The sequence below is a fragment of the Balearica regulorum genome, chromosome Z (assembly GCF_011004875.1).
Source record: "Balearica regulorum gibbericeps isolate bBalReg1 chromosome Z, bBalReg1.pri, whole genome shotgun sequence".
In the NCBI taxonomy this organism is placed as follows: Eukaryota; Metazoa; Chordata; class Aves; order Gruiformes; family Gruidae; genus Balearica; species Balearica regulorum.
The window spans coordinates 45,694,620-45,714,497 of NC_046220.1; the positions used below are offsets into that span (position 1 = coordinate 45,694,620).

The 19,878-nt window shown below is 40.6% G+C and overlaps 1 protein-coding gene and 1 non-coding gene across 3 annotated transcripts; both read left to right on the forward strand.

Annotated features, from left to right (window-relative positions):
* Positions 1 to 7,329: 7,329 nt before the first annotated feature.
* Positions 7,330 to 14,218, forward strand: LOC104630781 (riboflavin kinase). Of its 2 annotated transcripts, none has more exons than XM_075739881.1 (4): positions 7,330 to 7,550; positions 9,343 to 9,494; positions 10,798 to 10,900; positions 11,507 to 14,218. In XM_075739881.1, the coding sequence occupies exons 1-4, from the start codon at positions 7,469 to 7,471 to the stop codon at positions 11,635 to 11,637; spliced, it is 468 nt and encodes a 155-aa protein (XP_075595996.1). In that variant the 5' UTR covers positions 7,330 to 7,468; the 3' UTR covers positions 11,638 to 14,218. The 2 variants fall into 2 exon arrangements, with proteins under 2 accessions (XP_075595996.1, XP_075595995.1); XM_075739880.1 differs by lacking the exon at positions 7,330 to 7,550 and adding an exon at positions 8,197 to 8,868.
* Positions 14,219 to 16,201: 1,983 nt separating this feature from the next.
* Positions 16,202 to 16,365, forward strand: LOC142599627 (U1 spliceosomal RNA). Its single transcript, XR_012833205.1, has one exon. It is a non-coding gene; the product is annotated as a U1 spliceosomal RNA (small nuclear RNA).
* The last annotated feature ends 3,513 nt before the right edge of the window (positions 16,366 to 19,878 follow it).

Below are 19,878 nucleotides of genomic sequence, written 5' to 3' on the forward strand. Positions count from 1 at the left end.
GATGGAATAAGGCTGATATCCCAGTTACAAAAATCTATTTATTACAAACTTCCAAGTAGGGATATTTACCTACTAGATACCGTGCTTAAGCCAAAGGACACATTCTCATTTGCAGCCCTGTGTTTGGCATCTCCCATGTCACCAGATCCAACTCTTTAGCATGTACATCATTGCCACTTTTGCTATGGTATTAACACAGTAGGTTGCACACTGCTGAGTAAGAAATCAAATAAACTGGAGAGAAAGGAGAAACAAAATATGGTGGAAGGGCTTGAGCTTCAAAGAAGTTGGAAGGAGCTACATGAGGAAGTGAATCTGATACAACAGTTCAATTCCAAGTGTTGCAGTAGGGCTACTTTCTTCTTTAACACCTTGCTTACTGATATGGGTGGTAATTATTTATTACACAATGCACGCCCTAGATGCATGATGGGTTGCAAAAAAAGAGGAGGAAACACATGGACAGAATAACAGTCACCTTTTAGCAGCCCTGACCCTAGGAACAGACTTTTATCCTTTCATATTTGGTGTCTTTTTGCAATTAGATAGCAGATATTAGAGTTATGCTTGGTTTGGCATCAGATAGGATATGATTTAGGAAGAACTAAGTAGAAATAAAATGCTTCTTGCTTATTTTTTCAAAATATTGCTTCTAGTAAGAATTTGCCTGTTTATGGAGGAAGAGCTAGCTTTGGAGGAAATGCAGATTGATTTTGCCCTGAATTGTTTAACTCTATGCATGGTTAATAGAAAGCAGTTTTATGCTTTGTCTAGTTTATTAGAGTGTTTGTGTTTATGGAATCAGTATTGCTGTTGTCTGTGTTGTGTAATCACTGGAAGAAAATAATTTTGAAGGAATTGCTTGAGGTAGGGTCACAATTTTTTCTTCCTCTTTTAACATTAGGGCTTTATTCCCCTCCCCTAGCCCCCAAACAAAAGAAATGAGAAAGTGGTCTTGCATTACCTCTGGGATTCTTCTTTGTGCATATCTTTTCTATTCATAGCTTTGGTGTGAGTCTGCAGATGAGTAGGGCAGCACCATGCCAGGTTTACCAGCAAGGGCAAGTGACTGTAGTTTGCCCATAGTGAGGCAACTTTCAGGAGACTGATGTGGAGTAACCCTTCTGTGCACAGCACGGATGAGTCTCGCGCAGGCCTCTTGCAGGAGTCCTGCGATTGTGTGCACACCAGTTGGAATGTAGCACAAAAACCAAGAGTGGAAATAATGGCTAACATGTTCCCTCATTGTTGTGCAAATATTTCCTGTCTTAAGAAAACACCAGGTTGCAGTCAAATAGCGTGCATGGAGAAGGGTCTCTTTGTCGTGGCAGGCACAAACAATGATTAGGCTATTTCTTCAATAGGCAGCAGAAAGAAGATTGCCAAATGAAAGAGCGGTTGCCTTATATAGATGGCAGTGCTGTCAAAAATGCAGGCATGCCCTGCGTGTGCTTGGAAACCAGCATGACATGTTGGTGATGGCAGGAGTATTATACACTGCAGGTTCCTTTTAACAATGAGAAATTTTCAGCAGAATCTCTTTTGTTTGCTCAGCCATTGCTTAGTGTGTGTAAGGCTGTAACAGTGAGCCCAGGGAAAGAAAGAAGGAAATTATCTTAAAAACTGATAATTAGCATGCAGGGAAAAACATTGCAGCCATTTCCTTCATTACCTCCTCCCTGCAATGTCGGTCACTAGGACAAACATTTTAACCTTCTGCTCTTTCTGTCGCTATTGTATAGGTGAAAAAGCTTTCTCCCTTGTAGCTTAAAAATTAAGAAAACATCTTCAGCTTTCCATAAAGAGAATAGAGGTGAGGGCCTATGCAGGGTATTCCTGGACATAAAAAAGCAAACCTATCACCGGGGCAATACGTATCTTGTGGTTTTGAGAGTACTGTTTGAGGGTACTGTTCTTCCCAGCACTTCTAAATACACTTCCATGAATGAGTCCAGTGGTCACTCGTTCAAATTTTTATTCTTAATGTCATCATGAAACCAGTTCTTGCAGTAACAGAAAGTGGCTTACTTTCTTTTGTAAAGTGTTCCCAAACTTGTGAAGTCTCATAAGCATCAAATATCTGCTCTTTTTATCTCCGTATTCATTCCCACTTGAGCTTATGCCCTTCTAACAGGCCTCCCTTTGAGAGATTGCCCTTTTCTGTAAGCATTTATAACTTTACCTTCTGTTCTTCCCCAAGAAAAGTGGGAATTAAAAGCCAAGTAGTACTTAAGTTCTAGGTCAGAAAATATTTGAGTATTTAATTTCTTTGCTTTCCAATTCATCAGAAACAGAAATTATTCAGATTGACCAAAATCAGAAACTAAGTTATTTCTGAGTTTTTTTACATTTAATGAGCTGAAAAATCCATTGCCCATCCTCTTGTTTGTGGCTTTCATAATAAATCTCAGCTAACTACATCCTGCAACACATTATTACTGCTTACATGCCATTTCTGCAGGAATACTGATCAGAAATAGCTTGACACTAACCTCCAAGTTGCCTAACATCTATTCATCTGCAAGGCATTGCACAACTCATGATAATACAGTAAACATCTCCTAACCTACTTCACTGAGATCCCCAGTCTTGTTCTCCCACATTTCATTGTGGGATTCCTGGTAGCAATCTGTAATGATTGTTGAGAAATGCAAGGTATTTTGGAACTGAGAATCTAAAACATATGAGAATCTTATTTAGTTATCTTCAAGGGTGGAAGCTGCCCAAGATGCATTGCCCTGTACTGTCAAAGCCTCTGTTGGTAGGATTCTCCTGAAAATTGCACCAAACCATTAATCAGGCTGTGTTGTATCTTTCATTTTGAAGCAGATTAGAAATCTAAATCAAAGGTTTTAGTTGTTTTTATACTATGTGATAGACTGGTCACAAACATTTTGATCTGGGTCAGCGGTGACTGGAAAAAATATGTGTGATATACACCTGACATTCAGATGGCCATCATTATGATTCAGCCTAATCAGCACTAGTTAGATCACAGTTATTTAATCTGAGACACCTATTAAACTATTTTTTGAAAATGGACAAATAGGAAGGCTCTTTGCCAAAAAAAAAAAAAAAAAAAAAAAAAAAAGCGACTGAGTTCTACAGCAAGTTTTAAAATTTAGAGAATGTTAAGTGCTAACCATGAAGTATGTCCACGTGGCAAAATACAATGCTGTGCAGTGACAATGGAAAGCAGTTAAGCTGGTTGAAAGCAATGCTGTGCATTTTTCAAGAAGTCAATTGAATCTTTCATGTGGAGAAAAGGCACTAGAAACAGTGATTTGAAAGCTGAGGGAATTTTTGAACACATTGATAAAAGCTTTCAGAAAGCATCAAGCTCTATGCATTTATGACATATTTCTGCAATATCTGAATTGCACCAGTAAGTAATCAAACAAATCTCTCACACATTGTTTAGTAACACACAAATGGTAGTTGCTGGAATTTTCTATAAATACTAGAAACTGGTCAGTAGATAATATCAGCTATGCCTTACTATGCAGACATTGATAGTAGCTGTTGCTTCACTGTAATCTAATGCAGTCTGGGTAGCCACCACGTTTATCTGCAGTTATTTCTTCTAGAAGAAAGCAGTCTTTTCAAATGGAACAAAACTTCAGAATGTTAAAAAAAAAAAATAAAAAAAAATTAACTTCTGTGGTTTGCTATTCCAGACTAAAATACAGAAAAGATGCTTTAAAAGCAGGTGTATTTATTGGACATTCTTGCAAGAGTGTTTTGTATATAGCTTTGTACTCTGATTTCATCACCTGGTTTCAGCCCACTAAAAGTAAGGTGTGCCAGAGTGTCCTTGGATTGAACTCCTGAATCAATGAGAGTTTTGTCACGCTGGGAATGGAAACTTCCAAGGAGCTGGTTAAAATGCTACTACTTCTACTACATGGCACTCTTTTCTCTGAGTCACCTCCTGAATATTTCACTGAATCTGGTGTAACCAGAATTTCCAGCTTGACTAGGACAGCCCTAAAATACCCCAGTATCCAGCAGATTTTTTTTTTTTTTTTTTTTTTACTATTTTTCCATCTTACATGGAGGAAACAGGATATTCCTGCTCTCACCTTAAGCCATGCCTAGGAAGGCACCCTTTTGCAGCATTGCAGCAGGAGACAAGGACTCCGGCACAGGGTTGTGATGTGATACAAGTCATATGTTTTACTATGAAACGAGATGAACAGAGCATGTTCTGTATTGTATTAATGTTGGTTAACATGATGAGTCCACAAAGCTTCTATTCAATCAGGTAACCTGACACGTGCCCTACACAGATGACATAACACATGCTCTGTTTTCTTTATTCTGATTTCTATGGCTGTATATATATACTAGAAAAATATTTAAACATTTTTCACTGACCACAATAGCTGTAGATAAAGCAGCATAAACAGGGAACAGAACTTCCTTCCTAGCTGCCTGAAAGAGTGCCTGCATTTTCTCATTGCAGGTATGAACTATCAAACCGCTATTCTCTTGGCTGGCAATGCTAGCAGACAGGCTCTTCATTAAAATTTGATGACACTTTTGGAAGAAACATGTCTACTAGGTCTACTAAATTTTAGTACAGGTAAGTAAATTCTACTCATTCAAGACCCCCTCTCCAAGATGAACTAGGTACAATGGATAACAAAAGAAAAACATGTCTAGTATCAAGAACAGCTTAAGTTTTAGCTGGATCACAGCAACTCATCATGATGAGCGATAAAAATGATTAAACTTACAACTATTTGACAGAATGAGATAGAAATCATCAGTTAGACTTCTGTGAAATTACCTAACCACGCAGTTCTTAAACAAATACTTCCTTAACTTAGTATGTCTCACCGTCCTCTCTGTTACTGAGGTTGTAACCCTTATGCCCGAACCTACAGACACTGAAAAAGAAGACATTGCATGCCATCTTGTGGTTATCACAAGAACATCAACATTTATTCTGTAAAGATGTATTCATTTAAAAAAAAACACCAACCAACCAAACAAAACCAAACAAAAATCGAAGAACACAAACTTATACCTCCTTAAATATGAATTATAACATGATGCATAACTCATTACTATCAGGAAGAAACATATTCTGGAAAATATAATTTGTTTTGGTTTGTTTCTTGCTATTCAGCTGAAATTAACAATTCTAATAGCCGTGGGGTCACATTGTCAACTGTTAATGGTCTACCATTAGTTAAGCAACTATGTAACAATGTCGGGATTTGGACCTAACATCCAAGACACTTTCATTGGGAAGTATCACTGAAAACACTTTTTGTAACATTATTCTTTATGTGCTTGGAGAGCGCAGAACAGAATAGATGCAGTCATAGCATACTTAGGACTTCTATTCTCTTCCACTTTTCCTTCTTACATATCACCATTCTGTTGCTCAGTTACAGCTAGGTATCTAATGATTCTGTAAGTCAGTCAAAGGTATTTAAACTGAAGTAATGAATTTAAATGTTAGCATGAAAAAGGTAGTGAGGAATTGGGATAAGAGAAAAAAAATAAAAAAGAGGGTAAGTCTGAGGCAGAATCACTTTTTAAAATAACTTTGACCTTCTTATATTAAATAGTTTCTGTCCACAGCTTCCACTAACTGGTAGCATTCAGTGTTTTATGGTATGACATGTAAGGCAGTTTCTCAGGACAGTTCCCATTTTAAAAAGTTATTTAGTTGGAATGCAACTAGATATAAGCACAAGTCATAGGTGTTTACACTGCTTTTCCCCATTAAAAAAATAACTAACAGAATCAGAGGTAAGTCCTGAAATATTTTTGTAGCAACTGTGTTTTACAAGAAAAAGGGGGAAAGACTGGAAATTCACTTCAATGACTTTGGTGGTATTTCTAGATATAGATATGTGCTTATACACAAATATGCTTATGTGCAGCGTAGCTGTGCTGAATGAGACCCCAGAACTCAAATGGCATCTATACCACTGATACAGACTGTCTGCTGGCAGGCTGCATGCTCTGTACTTTAAACAGATTACAGACATTCTTCACACCTAACAACACTATTTTGAAATCATGCAAACTAAATTTATTTGAGCTGGACAATAGAAAAGAGAGTGTGAATCACCTAAAGACATTCAAAGGATTTAACAACACAGCTAGGACATAAAGTGCAACTGGAAACAGGAACTGAAGGGAATTGCTGAGTTACCCTTCACTTTCCTTTAAGTATATAGAGTGAGCACAGGGTGAACATTTCTGTCTTGATGCTTTTTTTCCAAAGGAAATTCCTGCACTACCAGGGGTAAAAAAGGAGATGTGAGCATGATGGCAAATCAGTGGGGAGTAAAAATGTTTGTGGGGTTTTTGTTTTGCTGGTTTTGGTTTTTTAAAGTAAGCAACTACTTTAATAGTAGCAATAGTTCATTGCTATCATGTTACAAAAAGATCTATTCTCCCCAAATGTCTGATGTGCTCTGAAGCACTTGACCTTTTCTGAAAGAAAAGGTAAAACCAGAGTTACGGAGGAAGTAACTATTACTACGCGTGGGCGCTGAGTGCCAGAGGTAGCTTTTCAGGGAAGAGGAGAAAGGTGCGGCAACTGCCAGTCACCCTGAGGAGCTGCTGCTGAACAGCCACAGCTGTCCTGGTTAGTTTTCATCGCATGAAAGCTTCCGGACCGGCCGGATCCAGCCGCTCCCTGAGAACGGAGTCCAGTGAAGTCAGTCCGCAGGACTCACACCGCCGTGAGCGCTACCGCCTGCCTCCGTCCGCAGACGTCCCCTGGTTCGGCTCCCAAAGCGGGTGACCCGCTGTCCTTCCCAGCCCCCGCAAGCGGCCTGCCCAGCGCGGCCTGGCGCTCAGCCTCCGGGAGCGGGCCCTGTGTGTCGCGACACGCCGCTCCGCCTCGCCTCCCGCAGCCCCTGGGCTGACGCCGACCCTCCGGGCGGCACCAAGGCCGCGCTGCCGGCCTGTAACACGGCGCGACGGGGGCAGGAGGGTTTATCAACGAGCCCTTTTCACACCCAGAGCGGGAAGTCGGGACAGCCCCTGCCCGGCCGGGTAGAAAGGCCGCCGCCACCACACCAGCGGCCTCTGGCCCGCCCTGCCCGCGAAGCGACGCGACCCTACGCGAAGGGAGAGAGCGGGGCCCCGGGCAGAGCCGCCAGGCTGCAGCGAGACGCCCCTTCCCGCGACTCAACCACCACACCCAGAGAGCTAGCTAGGTGTTAGACTGAGCATGCGCAGATCACACCCACCCCCCCATGGGTGGAGTGGTAGTGGCCGTGTGGGCAAGTCCATTCTTGAGGGGAGGCAGAAAATTGTATGAATTGAAAACTGGAACGATTCGGCAGATTCCTCCCCTCTTTTTGGTAGCGCCGAGGGCAAGGTGGTGGGGAGCGCTGCGCGCACAGGGAAGCGGTTCCGCGAGGCGCTGGGCTGGGAGCTGCGGGCGGCTCTCGCGGGCGTCGCGTGCCCGTTCCAACGGTTGCCGCCGCCCGCCATGAGGCACCTGCCGTACTTCTGCCGCGGGGAGGTGGTGAAGGGCTTCGGCAGAGGCTCCAAGGAGCTGGGCATCCCCACGGGTGAGCGGGGTGCGCGGGGGCCCGACCCGGGGCGGTGTCACTCCGCCTCCCCCGGCCGGGTGAGGGTAACACCCCCGTGGAGGCCACCGGCGAGGCGTTCGCCACGGCTCGGCCTCGGCCAGCCCGCGCGGGGCCGGTGGTCCGCACCCGCCGGGGTCGGGCCCGGCGGGTTTCAGCCGCCGGTAGCGCTGAGAGCAGCTGAGCGGAGCCGTGCCGTGCGGAGCCGCCGCCGCCGCCCAGGGGGAGCACGGGCGCCTGGTTGTCCTGCCGGCTGGGGGTGCGGGAGCTCGGTGGCGGGTGACTGAGGCCGTTTGGAGTCGGGAGGCGCCCAGCTATCCCGCACCACGGCGCTATTGGCGTGACTTGCTCTTTCTGTGAATAGGCTTGCCTTGTTCCGCGATAGCATTTTCTCGACTTCCCCTCCCCCCCCTTACATTGCTTAGAGTCTTGTACCCTTTTTTCTGTTATTTTTCCTTCAGTCTGTTAAGTGGTTTCTTTCAGTCTTGGTTTTGGGTTTGTGTTGTTTTTTGTTTTTTGTTTTTTGTTTTTTGTTTTTTGTTTTTTGTTTTTTGTTTTTTTGTTTTTTGTTTTTTGTTTTTTGTTTTTTTTGTTTTGTTCGTTTAATCATCTAATGGTCGTTATGAAGGTGTACAGGATGTACCTAAGTGATCACATGCAGGGTGTTGTGGTGGGGCAGCTTGGAAAAATATCCGTTCACATAAAGCGCAGACTAGGAACAAGAAAGGGAGTGGGCATTGGGAATAGCTGTAAGGAAGGAAGTTCAGGGGGAGTAATGGCAGAGGTTGAAAAACAGAGCAAGTGGGCTTGGCCTACGAAGAAATATGTTTTCCTATTACTCATCTCTGTTTCAGTTGTTTAAATACAGCTAGATGTGTAATTCAAGTGAATTTTGACCTTAGACACTGAAGTCAACAGTCATGTTGCACCATTCCTAGCAGACAAGGAAACTTTATAAGACTAATCTTGAGGTGCTGGATTTCTGACAACATCTGTCAATAATTTTGCATTTTTCTCTTGATTGTGTATAAATGGTGAATTGGTACTAGGAAATAGGGTAGGGAAGTTGTTACTGCTTGTGAGCTTTGATAAAAATTCAGTAACCATAAACTCTTTCAAATAAACTTGATGTCTTGCATGAAGAGATCTACTCGTATGGGAAGTAGGAGTAGGATACTGATTTTGAAAGAAGGTTAGGTTCAGTCAGAAGGGAATTTATTTTACTGTAGATAGGTAGTTTTAAAAAAAATCCCAGAAATCCACAGATTCTTCTGAAAGGCAACTTGTACAAAAATGACAGGTGACTAAATCATAATTTCATTTATTTCTACATATTTTATTTTATAAATAGTTATTTTACTGACAAGTAAATAGCTCTGATGCTATTTTATAGTGCAGAAGAAACTTGAATTTTTTCTCATTTTTCATCATATTAAAGCTATGATAGTTATACCAAGAGTGAAATGTGTTCTGACTGGATATATTGCATACACATTTATTAATTATTACCACAGAATAAAATGTGTATAACTATAAAATATAGTATGCATGAAAGATGTGATAACTCTGGTATTACCACAGGGACTGAATTTTATGAAACTGTTTTGTATTTTCTACTTTGCCAAATGGCACGTTGCATCATTCTCATCATCACCAGTGTTATGTTTGTAAGCAGTATCTAGGCACAGTTTGGCTTTCAAATGTTTGAAGATTCCATTATGTCCTTGACTTACATGAACTCACTCACACTTTACACTTTCTAAAATTTTTGCAGCTAACTTTTCTGAGCAAGTAGTTGAAAGCTTTCCATCTGATATCTCTACTGGTATATACTATGGATGGGCCTGTGTTGGAAATGGAGATGTGCATAAAATGGTTTTGAGCATAGGATGGAATCCTTTCTATAAGAATGTTAAGAAATCAGTGGTAAGAATTTTGCTTTGTGGGGGATTTTTATTATAATAAATGAGCCAGATATTGAATTTTAATAAGATAAGCAGAATTTGATCTATAATGAGATTTAGAAATTCTGTTTGCTCTTAGAAATGTATTTGGTATCTATATCATATGTTTGTATTCTGAAAAGGAAACACTTAGTAGCCAGAGAGCATGCAGCTATAGGTGAATAAAATTTATTTTCTTCTTTTTATTCCATCACTACTTAAATACTTCCAAAATAAAAATTTAACAGCATTTCTGAAATGGTGGTTGCTTATGGTGCTGAAATAGCTAACTAAACATAAGCTTGATAGATGCATTGAATTTACTGGTTATGAAAGCATGAGCTGGAACATACTAATCTATTGTTGTCTCCAAGCTATCTACATTTAAAATAAGAGATGTTGGGGCATCTTAATTTGTGATGATTTTATATTAATTCTTCTCTTAAACTATGGAATCCATACATGAGGTGCTGTGGCTTCATATACAGAATAAATATGCAAAGGTAGATGATAATAGGGTGGAGGAGTTGAGTTAAAATCCTGAGCTGTGACAGCTGTGGTTTTCTTGCTGTCAGGTGCTGGTGCTTTTCCTGAGCCTTGCAGAGCTCTGTTTTAATTGTTTAAAACACTTTTATTTGGGCATGAATCTTTGCTTCTAAAGTTATGGGTGTGTGAAGACTCCATAATGTGTTTGTCTTACGCAAATGTATACTTTTTGATAAAAGATAACTTTTCTGAACAAATAGTCAAAAGCTTTCCACCTGATACCTCTGCTAGTATATGCTATGGGTGGGCCTATGTTGGAGAGGGAGATGTGCTTAAAATGGTTTTGAGTGCAAGATGGAACCCTGTCTTGGCACTCACTCCTCGAATTTTAGCATTCAGTTCCCCTGTGAGCTGGCTGTAAAAGCTCTCCTTAAGCCAACTAATTCAATCCAAATCTTCATAGTTCTTTAGATGCATCAACTTAACAACAAAATGTTAAGCTTTGTTTGTGATTTGCCACCTTGGAAATCTTACCTCCAAGAAGTAGTGAAGCATTTCTCCTGAGTAATGGCGCTTTCTAAATTTTTTGTTTTTAATTCCATGCAAAGTACAATTCTTCTTCCTAACATAAGAAGAAGCCCTAGCCTTTTAATCTTGCATTATACATGATAAACTAAATGTCCCTTTTATTGGTATGTGTTGGGGAGAATTTAAATTAGGGGTATTAGCTGTACATCCTTACGATGAGGGAAATGCACTCAAAGTTCATAATAAATGCCAACTTATTTCTCTTTCTTTAGGAAACGCACATTATTCACACCTTCAAAGAAGACTTTTATGGAGAAATTCTTAGTATAGTCATAACTGGATATATTCGACCGGAAAAAAACTTTGATTCTTTAGGTCAGTATTGCAGGTCTCCCTCAAACTAGTTTCTTACTTGTCCTGTCCATGCAAGTACTGTGTCTTCACTGTCTCTCTTTCCATAATGAGATGTTTTATCTGTTAACCATTGAAATTTCAGTAAAATGTTTTCATAAGCTAAATGTACAAGTTGGTTTAATTAAAAAACCCAACCAAACAAAAACATACTCCCACATCTTCTAGTGTATCACACTAAAAATTGTATTGTTGTGTCACTTGTCTGAGGAGTAATTTTAAAATCATGAACTTGTTGTAAAAGCATCGGCCTAGTCTGTTAATTTATTTTTAAAATGCAGCTCTGGTAGACTTGAAATGGTTCATGAAACTGTTGATATTTTGCTAAAATGTCTTTTGGAACAGGGAAAGGGTAGTGCTTATAATGGTGAAAAACACAACTCTGACATGTTTAAAAAGAAAAAAGGCATTTTAAACCCAATGATTTTTGCCTTTCAAACCTTGTGGTAATGATTATATTCTACTTCTGTGATTTTTGTTTGGTATTCTATGGTACTCCTTTTTTCACTTGCTATTGTGTATTCAGAATTCAAACCAACTTTTAAATATCTCTATTCTTATCTTTTTCAGAGGCGCTCATTTCAGCAATTCAGGAAGACATTGAAGAAGCAAAAAGACAGCTAGATTTACCAGAACATCTTAAACTGAAAGAAGATAACTTCTTTCATCTGCCAGGAGGCAAAATAGCTAACAACCACTGAGCAAGCCTGTACTGCTTTTTTTTTTTTTTTTTTACCTTTGTCATGGAGCTTTTATATTTGTGCTGCTTTTATAAGTACTTTTTTGTCATATGTCTGTTGAGGTAACTGAGGTTGGAACCAACCATACAAAATTATTTCAGTTTCCTTGTATTAATTTATCATTAACCCAGTCATGCAAAAGGAATAGAAGGCTGTTTTAGGTACTTACAGATAAATTGTATCCTAAAGTTACCAGCTGTTCGGAGATCTGAGCACATGCAGAGCATGACCAGTTAATCGTGACCTCTTCTGAGCTTAAGGTATAGACAATTCACTTAGGCGAAGAATGTCTGGTTTTAACATACAGAATGTTATTCCAACCTCTTTTCCCAGTTTTGTGACCTTCTTACATCTAGATTTTAGCTAGTAGCTTAGAAAATTTTGCTATTGATTGAATCAGAAATTTCCTGTGCTGCAGGAAGCCAATGTTTATAACAATAGCAAGATTAATTCTCTATAGTTCTTAGTTTTTATATGCTACATAGCTGTTGTGATTGAAGTTGTTATTTTAATTCAAATTATTTATTTTAAGTTTATTTGAAATGGAGGAAATCACTGTTGCTCGTTGAGTTACTGGAGTCTGAAATATACTTCTTAATAGTTGATTGTACATATGACAACACATGACCTTTGTAGTTTACTTCTGAGGAAGTGTTTCACTGAAATTCAGGAAATTAATGACAGTGTGAAAGTTGATAAACTTTAAGGGTTCAGGTGCAAAACATGCAGAAGCAGTATAACAAGACTTCTGCTCATTGGGCCTAAGGCAAAAGAGGTAACAAAAGGCAACTTTGCATTTTATGTGCTACTTGCATTTGTAATACAAAAATGGGGAGAATCTTGGGGTTATTCCGTACACTGGCAATTAAATGGCTGACTTCAAGATTGACATTATTGTAAGGCACAGAAAAATCTCATCAACTCTCTGCACCAAGTGCAGGTAAGAGCCAAGGTTTTGGCTGACCAACGAGATCAATATACAAAGGAAAACCTTTGGGGATTCATGGAATAATATATCAAACCTATAGTGGCAATTGGTTATTCATTACAAGTAATTGCAGACGACCCTACTCTGAAATGTAGGGACCGGTAAATGGAGGGGGTATTGTCAGAATTCATAGTAATTTGGAAAATACATCTTCAAGTATGTGATGTGTGATTCCAAATCTACTCTTTCTTTTCCTCTGATAAATTTTTCTATCCCCTACTCAGTGAGTGGAACTAGGTAAGCTGCAATGACTTGTCACGCTCATCATCTTTTGACGTCAGCTTCTGATGCGGCTGGAACATTTTCTGAAATTCATAATGGTTCTGTGGATGTGTCCTAACTGTAGTTCTGTGTCTGAACTACTATGTACAATTTGGAACACACAATTTCTGTAGTGCAATTTTACAAATTTACTCCTTGTCCTATCCTATTCAAATTGTACTTTTCACTCCAGGGTTTAAGACAGTTTTAACAAGGTAGCCATTTGGGTCTTTGTGGCGCGTGCTTTCAGGATGCTAGTTCCACTTTGTATTGTTTTAGCTTTCAGATAACATCATGCGATATTTTTAGGGAGGAGGTCTTGAGCAAATTGAGGGCTTGTGTTTGCTCTGTAGGACTTCAGAAGAAACTTGATTTCATTTAAATGAATTGTTTACCAGCACTGTTCATAGCGGAGACAGGTGGAATACAGAACAAGGGGGGAGGTGGGGAGGCAGTTATCAGTAGTTAGATATACTTTTTTTTTTAAAGGAGAATAAAATAATTTTGTGGACTTTTTCTATATAACATGTTGGAAATTGTATTTCTAAAAAATCTGTAAAAGAATTATCTTGCAAGAGTGACAGCTGGAATTTTTTTTTACATTTTAAAATGGAGGGATGAGGGAGAATTTTTTTCCAAAGATTTGAGGCATTCTTGAGATTGTAACAATGTCAAAATCTTACATTTTACTTCTTAAAAAAGAGAATAAACACAAGCCACGCTAGTTGACTGAATATATTGTCCAAGAATATATTTAAAGAATAGATTGTTGTTCAATGTGGTACTGTAGCTAAACAGTCATAGCCTTCTTTAAAACTGTTTTTTGTCTGTAATTTCATGTGTCCATTGTGGAAACCATGGTGCCTTAAGCTGGTTGTCTGGATGATGCTTTTCTGTATCTACAAATAAATGCTACTATTGAAAATTCAATTCACCATTTGGTTATAGAACCACTGTGCTATCAATACAGAACCGTGGCAAAGGGAAAACTTAAAAACTGTTAGTTTGCTCTCAAATCTGAGGTTGGATATGTGGATACACTAAACTGATAAACTGCTCTTTGTGTGTTTGTCTTTAAATTAGACAAAATGCTATTACATTCATTTGGCTAAGTGTACCTGTCCACATTATTTAAGAGAAAATGTTATATATAAACTGTTCAAATGCAATACATAATTCCTAGCACAGTATAAACTTTATGAAGGGTTATATTTTTGTATTATGTACAAATAATTGTATTTATTTCAGTTGATGTTGCTGCACTAAATAAAGGAACTGTAATTGACAAAGTTATCCTTCTTGTCACAGGCTTCCTCCTTTGCCATGCCTAGCAAAGACAGTTGTCTCAGTCTTACACAAAGTTTTGTGGGGATGACAGCCTAAAAAGCTAGATGACAAAAGAGTAATGAGATGTTCTTCAGCCTTCCTGGTGTATTCTGAACACTGGTCTCACTCTGGGGACTTTTGTGCTTTAGTCAGAACTTAGGGGAGCTACAGCCTTAGAATTCACAGCCTGAAACCCATGAATTGATTTCTCTATACACTGTCTTTCAAAACTTTTTGAAACTGGTTGTTTCTTTTAGGATTCAGATGGAAGAACTGCATTCTTGTCCTACGTTCTGCTTCAATTGTTAAACATTTATCTAGGGCAGGGCAAGGACTTTGCTGCTGAAGGACGGTCAAACCTGTATCTTAAAACATGTTATTGTGGCTCTGGCCGCTTTTAGGAAAAAGTTCCTCTGGTACTTCCACTCTTGGCAACTGTTTATATGTGGACCTTTATATAACCTCTGCCTGGCATCACTGGTTACGTTAGGAAAGAATGTAGGATATTTTGGTGGTATAAGTGGTAAGGGTTGCTTTTCTGTTGCAGGTAGTGGACTGTTCAGTGTAGACTGGCATCTGTCAGAAGTCGTGCTTTTAACAACAGAGTGCCCAGACTGGAGGTATGGATATAAGAGAGAAATCCTCAAGCACCTATGTTGTTCAGGGCTTTTCTTCAACACTCAGCACTATGATTTCCAAGCATTCAGATTTTCTACTAGTTCTCTTCTGGAAGTAAAATTAAATTTAAAAAGTAGATTGCCTTTAGAAGTCTTTTGTAATGACTATGCTCTATATACAGGTATAACCCTTTTTCCACACATGCTTGTATTTTCTGAAGGGAGAAGGAAGGTTTAAAAAAAAAAAAAAAGACACAAACCAAAAAAACCCCACAAACCCAAAACCTAAGGAGCAGAAGGCTGTACTTGCTAGTGTAGTGATTGGAAGACTTATGTTATCTACTCTTCCAAAGGAATTTTTAGGTAGATTTGTGGCCTCTTTGGTTTTTAAATGGGCTGGAGCTTTAAAAATGTTACTAACAATGGCAGTTATTATCTAATCAGGTGCATAACTCAAGGTAGTGATCTCTATCTTGATCTATAATGGTTGGGAACTAATTTTGGCTTCTTGTTTGTGGCTCAGAACAACCAAGTGCTTAGTATCTTTTATATGTTCTTAAGTTTGCAGTTGGTTTGCTTCTGTGCTGCTAAGATTCCTAAGTGGAAGAAGGCGGCAAAATTCAATGCAATAAATGAATACAGTAAGATTTGTATTTGTCACTGTTGTTTCCTAATGATGAGAACCTAGGTGAGGGATTTTTTTCTTTCCCCCCCCTGGTCCTTATTGAAAAAAAAACCCTAATAAATTTGGAATTTAAATGATGTTAAGTGACAAGAAAGAGAATAAAGGATGCAACAAAATAATTAGATGGGGATTTTGGTCATGGCACACACAGTGAGCGAGGATGGAGGAAGTCAAGAAAAAGAAGAACAATTTAGCATAAGGGTTGTTAGAGAAGTGTAGAACCTGAATGCTTCGTGAAAAAGACAAGTCCTTATCTAGATGCTGAACAGATAATATAAATGAGGAACAATAAAAGAACACTTCCCTTTTTGAAACTTGACTGAATGTGTAATATAAATCTGCAATGTCATGCAAAGAAAAAATAAGTGCATACGTTTTGCTGGTTAGGGACATCTGCGTCCTGCTTAAACCTGTTCTAAAAAGGGACAATGGGAAAAAGTTGTAACTGCTTCTTACTTTAGAATGTTATATACTTTTCTGGGGACAAAACTTCCATTGGGTTCACAATTAATGAAGTCTCAGGAGATTTGTTAAAATCAGTTTTTAGACATGTATTGGGCAACTCCCTAAATATTTCTGAGCAGTAGGAAACAACCAATAAAAGTAGGAATATGCTAGTTACTTGGAAAGACCAGAAGTTACATGTGCATACTTACCTGGCAGGGGAGACGCCATGATCAGGCAGGTTGTTTTCCCAGGGCGAGGCTCATCCCCTGCACTCCGGGTGTGCTGACCCCTGCGATTTCCCCAAATGCGGGAAACTCGACTGCATAATTTGTGGTAGTGAGGGACTGCGTTCGCGCTCTCCCCTGATTTTCAAGAGTACCACCCAGGGATCTTCCCCAAGGCTGAATGATCAGGGCTGGCATGGCATGTGGGAGAGTATGGGCAGGTATCTAGAGACCTTTTCACCCCCAATGGTTTGGAGCTTCACTCCCGAACAACTGCAAGACCCTGATAAAATGATAGAATATTTGAAAGGAAAATGCTGTGGGGATTCTAAGGAGACACAACTTACTGCGCTGTGCTGGGCCCTGGCCACAATCTGTCAAACACTGCTTGATAGTAGACAGCACCATCCAGAGGGAGAGAGCATGAAGAAGCAGCAGAAACACCGTGTGATGAACTGACCGTAACCCCCATTCCCCGTCCCCCTGTGCCACTGAGGGGGGTGGAGGTTGAAGCCGGGAGTGAAGTTGAGCCCGGGAAGATGGGAGGGGTGGGGGGAGGTGTTTTAAGATTTGATTTTATTTCTCATTCCTCTACTCTGTTTTGCCTAGTAATAAATTAGATGAATTCCCTCTCTAAGTTCGGTCTGTTTTGCTCGTGATGATAATTAGTGAATGATCTCTCCCTGTCCTTATCTCGACCCACAAGCTTTTCGTTGTACTTTTTCTCCCCTGTCTAATGAAGGAGGACAGTGATAGAGCGGCTCTGGTGGGCACCTGGGCCCCAGCCAGGGTCAACCCACCACAGTCTTTTTTGGTGCCCAACGTGGGGCTCGAGGGGTTGTGATAAGGACAAGTCTGACCCAAGTGTGTTAACACAAAGTTGTTATAAGCATTTATAATGTTATTGAAACTGTCACTGGTCATAATGATGTTCTGTTTGGTCACATGGCTCTGGTTTGTAAACCCGTGTTTACTCTATGTAATCCCTGCGGCATTCTTTATCACCGCTGGGAGAGGGGTTCGTGTTCTCATGTTGTTGTACTGTGTGATAATGACTTATGAGAAGATATCATTGACAGTCATGGGTCTGAGCTGGTATGTGTATGTAGCATTTAGGTCAGGCCCGTACCTCAGCCAATATTTTTCAGAATTGATTAATAATTGCACCCAATCTGTGGGGAAGACAGGGAGGGGGATACCTTCTCCCACTCTTTGACCTCCCCTTTTCCCTTTTGGTTGGTTACAACAATTTTGGAGAATTTTGAATACCCTTGGAATGTTCAGGCCAGTATATTCCTATTGCTAGGTCTCCTGCATGCTTTCCAAGTCCTGTTCAGGGTTAGCAAAAATTGCTTCAAGAGTACCACCCAGGGATCTTCCCCAAGGCTGAATGATCAGGGCTGGCATGGCATGTGGGAGAGTATGGGTGGGTATCTAGAGACCTTTTCACCCCCAATGGTTTGGAGCTTCACTCCCGAACAACTGCAAGACCCTGATAAAATGGTAGGATATTTGAAAGGAAAATGCTGGGGGGATTCTAAGGAGACACAACTTACTGCGCTGTGCTGGGCCCTGGCCACAATCTATCAAACACTGCTTGATAGTAGACAGCACCATCCAGAGGGAGAGAGTGGACCCACAGGCACTGCAGCTGCCCAAGCCCCTGCAACAGGCACTGCAGCTACCCAAACCCCCGCAACAGGCACTGTAGCCGAGCTAAAAGATCAACCTATACCAGTATCAGTCGCCCCTATACACAAAAAGAAATACACAAGGAAATCGGTTTGCTTAGTGAGAGATGATGATGAACTGGGACCGTCACGAGAACAAGAAGAAGAACCAGAACCAGAAGTGATCACCTGATCCCTGTCCCTGAGTGAGCTGTGAGATATGTGGAAAGATTTCAGCTGCCTTCCAGGGGAGCATGTTATTACCTGGCTGCTCTGCCGCTGGGATAATGGGGCCAGTAGCCTGGAACTGGAGGCCAAGCAACTGGGATCCTTGTCTGGGGAAGGGGGCATTGACAAGGCAATTGGGAAGAAGGCACAGGCCCTTAGCCTCTGGAGGCGACTCCTGTCAAGTGTGAGGGAAAGGTATCCTTTCAGCGAAGATGTCGTATGTCGGCCAGGCAAGTGGACCACCATGGAGAGAGGTATTCAATATCTGAGGGAATTAGCTGTGTGGGAGATGGTTTATTATGATCCCGACAACGCACAGTTGCCCACAGACCCCGATGAAGTCCAGTGTACCCGACCCATGTGGCAAAATTTTGTGCGAAGTGCACCATCATCGTATGCCACCTCACTGGCAGTAATTGACTGGAAGAGTGAAGAGGCACCCATGGTGGACGAAGTGGCTGGCCGACTCCAGCAACATGAAGAGAGCCTTTCTTCCTCCCTCATCTCAGTGTGGATACGGGACGGGCTGAGGTCCAGTCGGTCGGTTGTTGGATCGGTAAATCATTCTCTGTCATCACCCATTGTGGATATCTGTTATCAGCACTGCTGTTGATTGTTTTTCCCTCTCCCTTGCCATCCCAGTAACCTGTCCTTACCCCAATCCTCGAGGCTTTGCCGTTGTTTTTCCGTTCTCCTCCCCATCCCGCCGGGGGAGGGGTGAGCGAGCAGCACATGGCACTCAGCTGCTGGCTGGGGCTGAACCACGTCAGATGTCTACTATTATTTTTGGATTTTAATATCTATACATTTATCTTGATCATTGCAAATATGTATTTCCAGTCAGAATCTTCAGTCACCTGTTGTTTCATTGCTGAACTGATGGCTTATGTATCCATCTGTATGTTCTTGAAAAGGTAATACTGCTATTACAATATTTTGTATTAAATTGATTCAGCACTTGAAATGAGCTTTTAAACCCTAATTCCTAATCCTAACATCTTTGGTATTGCCATATACCTACTAAGTAGAAAAAAATGAGTCAGAGTAGAAAAAACTTGTTAGTCTTTCTATTCACAAGTCCTTTTGGACCCTCAGAACATCTGTCTGTTCCTCATCAGGTTGCATGTTTCATTATTCCTTCAAATTCAGGCTTGAAACCACGCTTGTGTTTTTTTAGGTTGAGGGTAGATGAAAAATCTATAGTCAACACAGCTCTATTCTGCTGAAAGAAATGTATCTTTCCTTCCTTCCCCATACATACATATATATATATAATGCAAATACATATTTCTCTTGAAATACCTGTCATTTGTCATCAGAAAACGAAATGCCTCAAAATCCATTTGAAATGGTTCTGTGGTGACTTACGTAGTTGAGTTCTTAATATTTTTCATTGCTCTCTTTGCTTTGAAATTCCAGCCTGAGTCCCTAGCCAGAAATCATCTAATGGTCATACAAGACCCAGAGGCAATTGCATGGTGTACCTCAAAAATGTAGTCTGATTTAGGGACTAGCCTGTGGGGGGAGGGGAGTTGGGCCTCCAGGTACTTAAGACTGTAACTCCTACAATGTACTTTCCTTCACTTCCTTTCTGGCAAAACTTCAGAACAGGGTTATTATCTGCCATCTTGTAAAACACAGACGTTTTCACCCTACCTATACAGCATAAAATCATGCAATCTTACTGCTGCCTCTTGGGACAAGGCTTCTCATCTGAGCTGTCATTTGAATCCTGCCAAAAGCACTGATTATTTTC

What these genes read in the sequence shown, in the direction of transcription:
- LOC104630781 (XM_075739881.1), top strand. Translation starts at nt 7,469, where the DNA reads ATGAGGCACCTGCCGTACTTCTGCCGCGGGGAGGTGGTGAAGGGCTTC. An exon ending in GGAGCTGGGCATCCCCACGG is followed by an intron (nt 7,551 to 9,342) that starts GTGAGCGGGGTG and finishes AAATTTTTGCAG; the next exon opens with CTAACTTTTCTGAGCAAGTA. An exon ending in AAAAAACTTTGATTCTTTAG is followed by an intron (nt 10,901 to 11,506) that starts GTCAGTATTGCA and finishes TATCTTTTTCAG; the next exon opens with AGGCGCTCATTTCAGCAATT.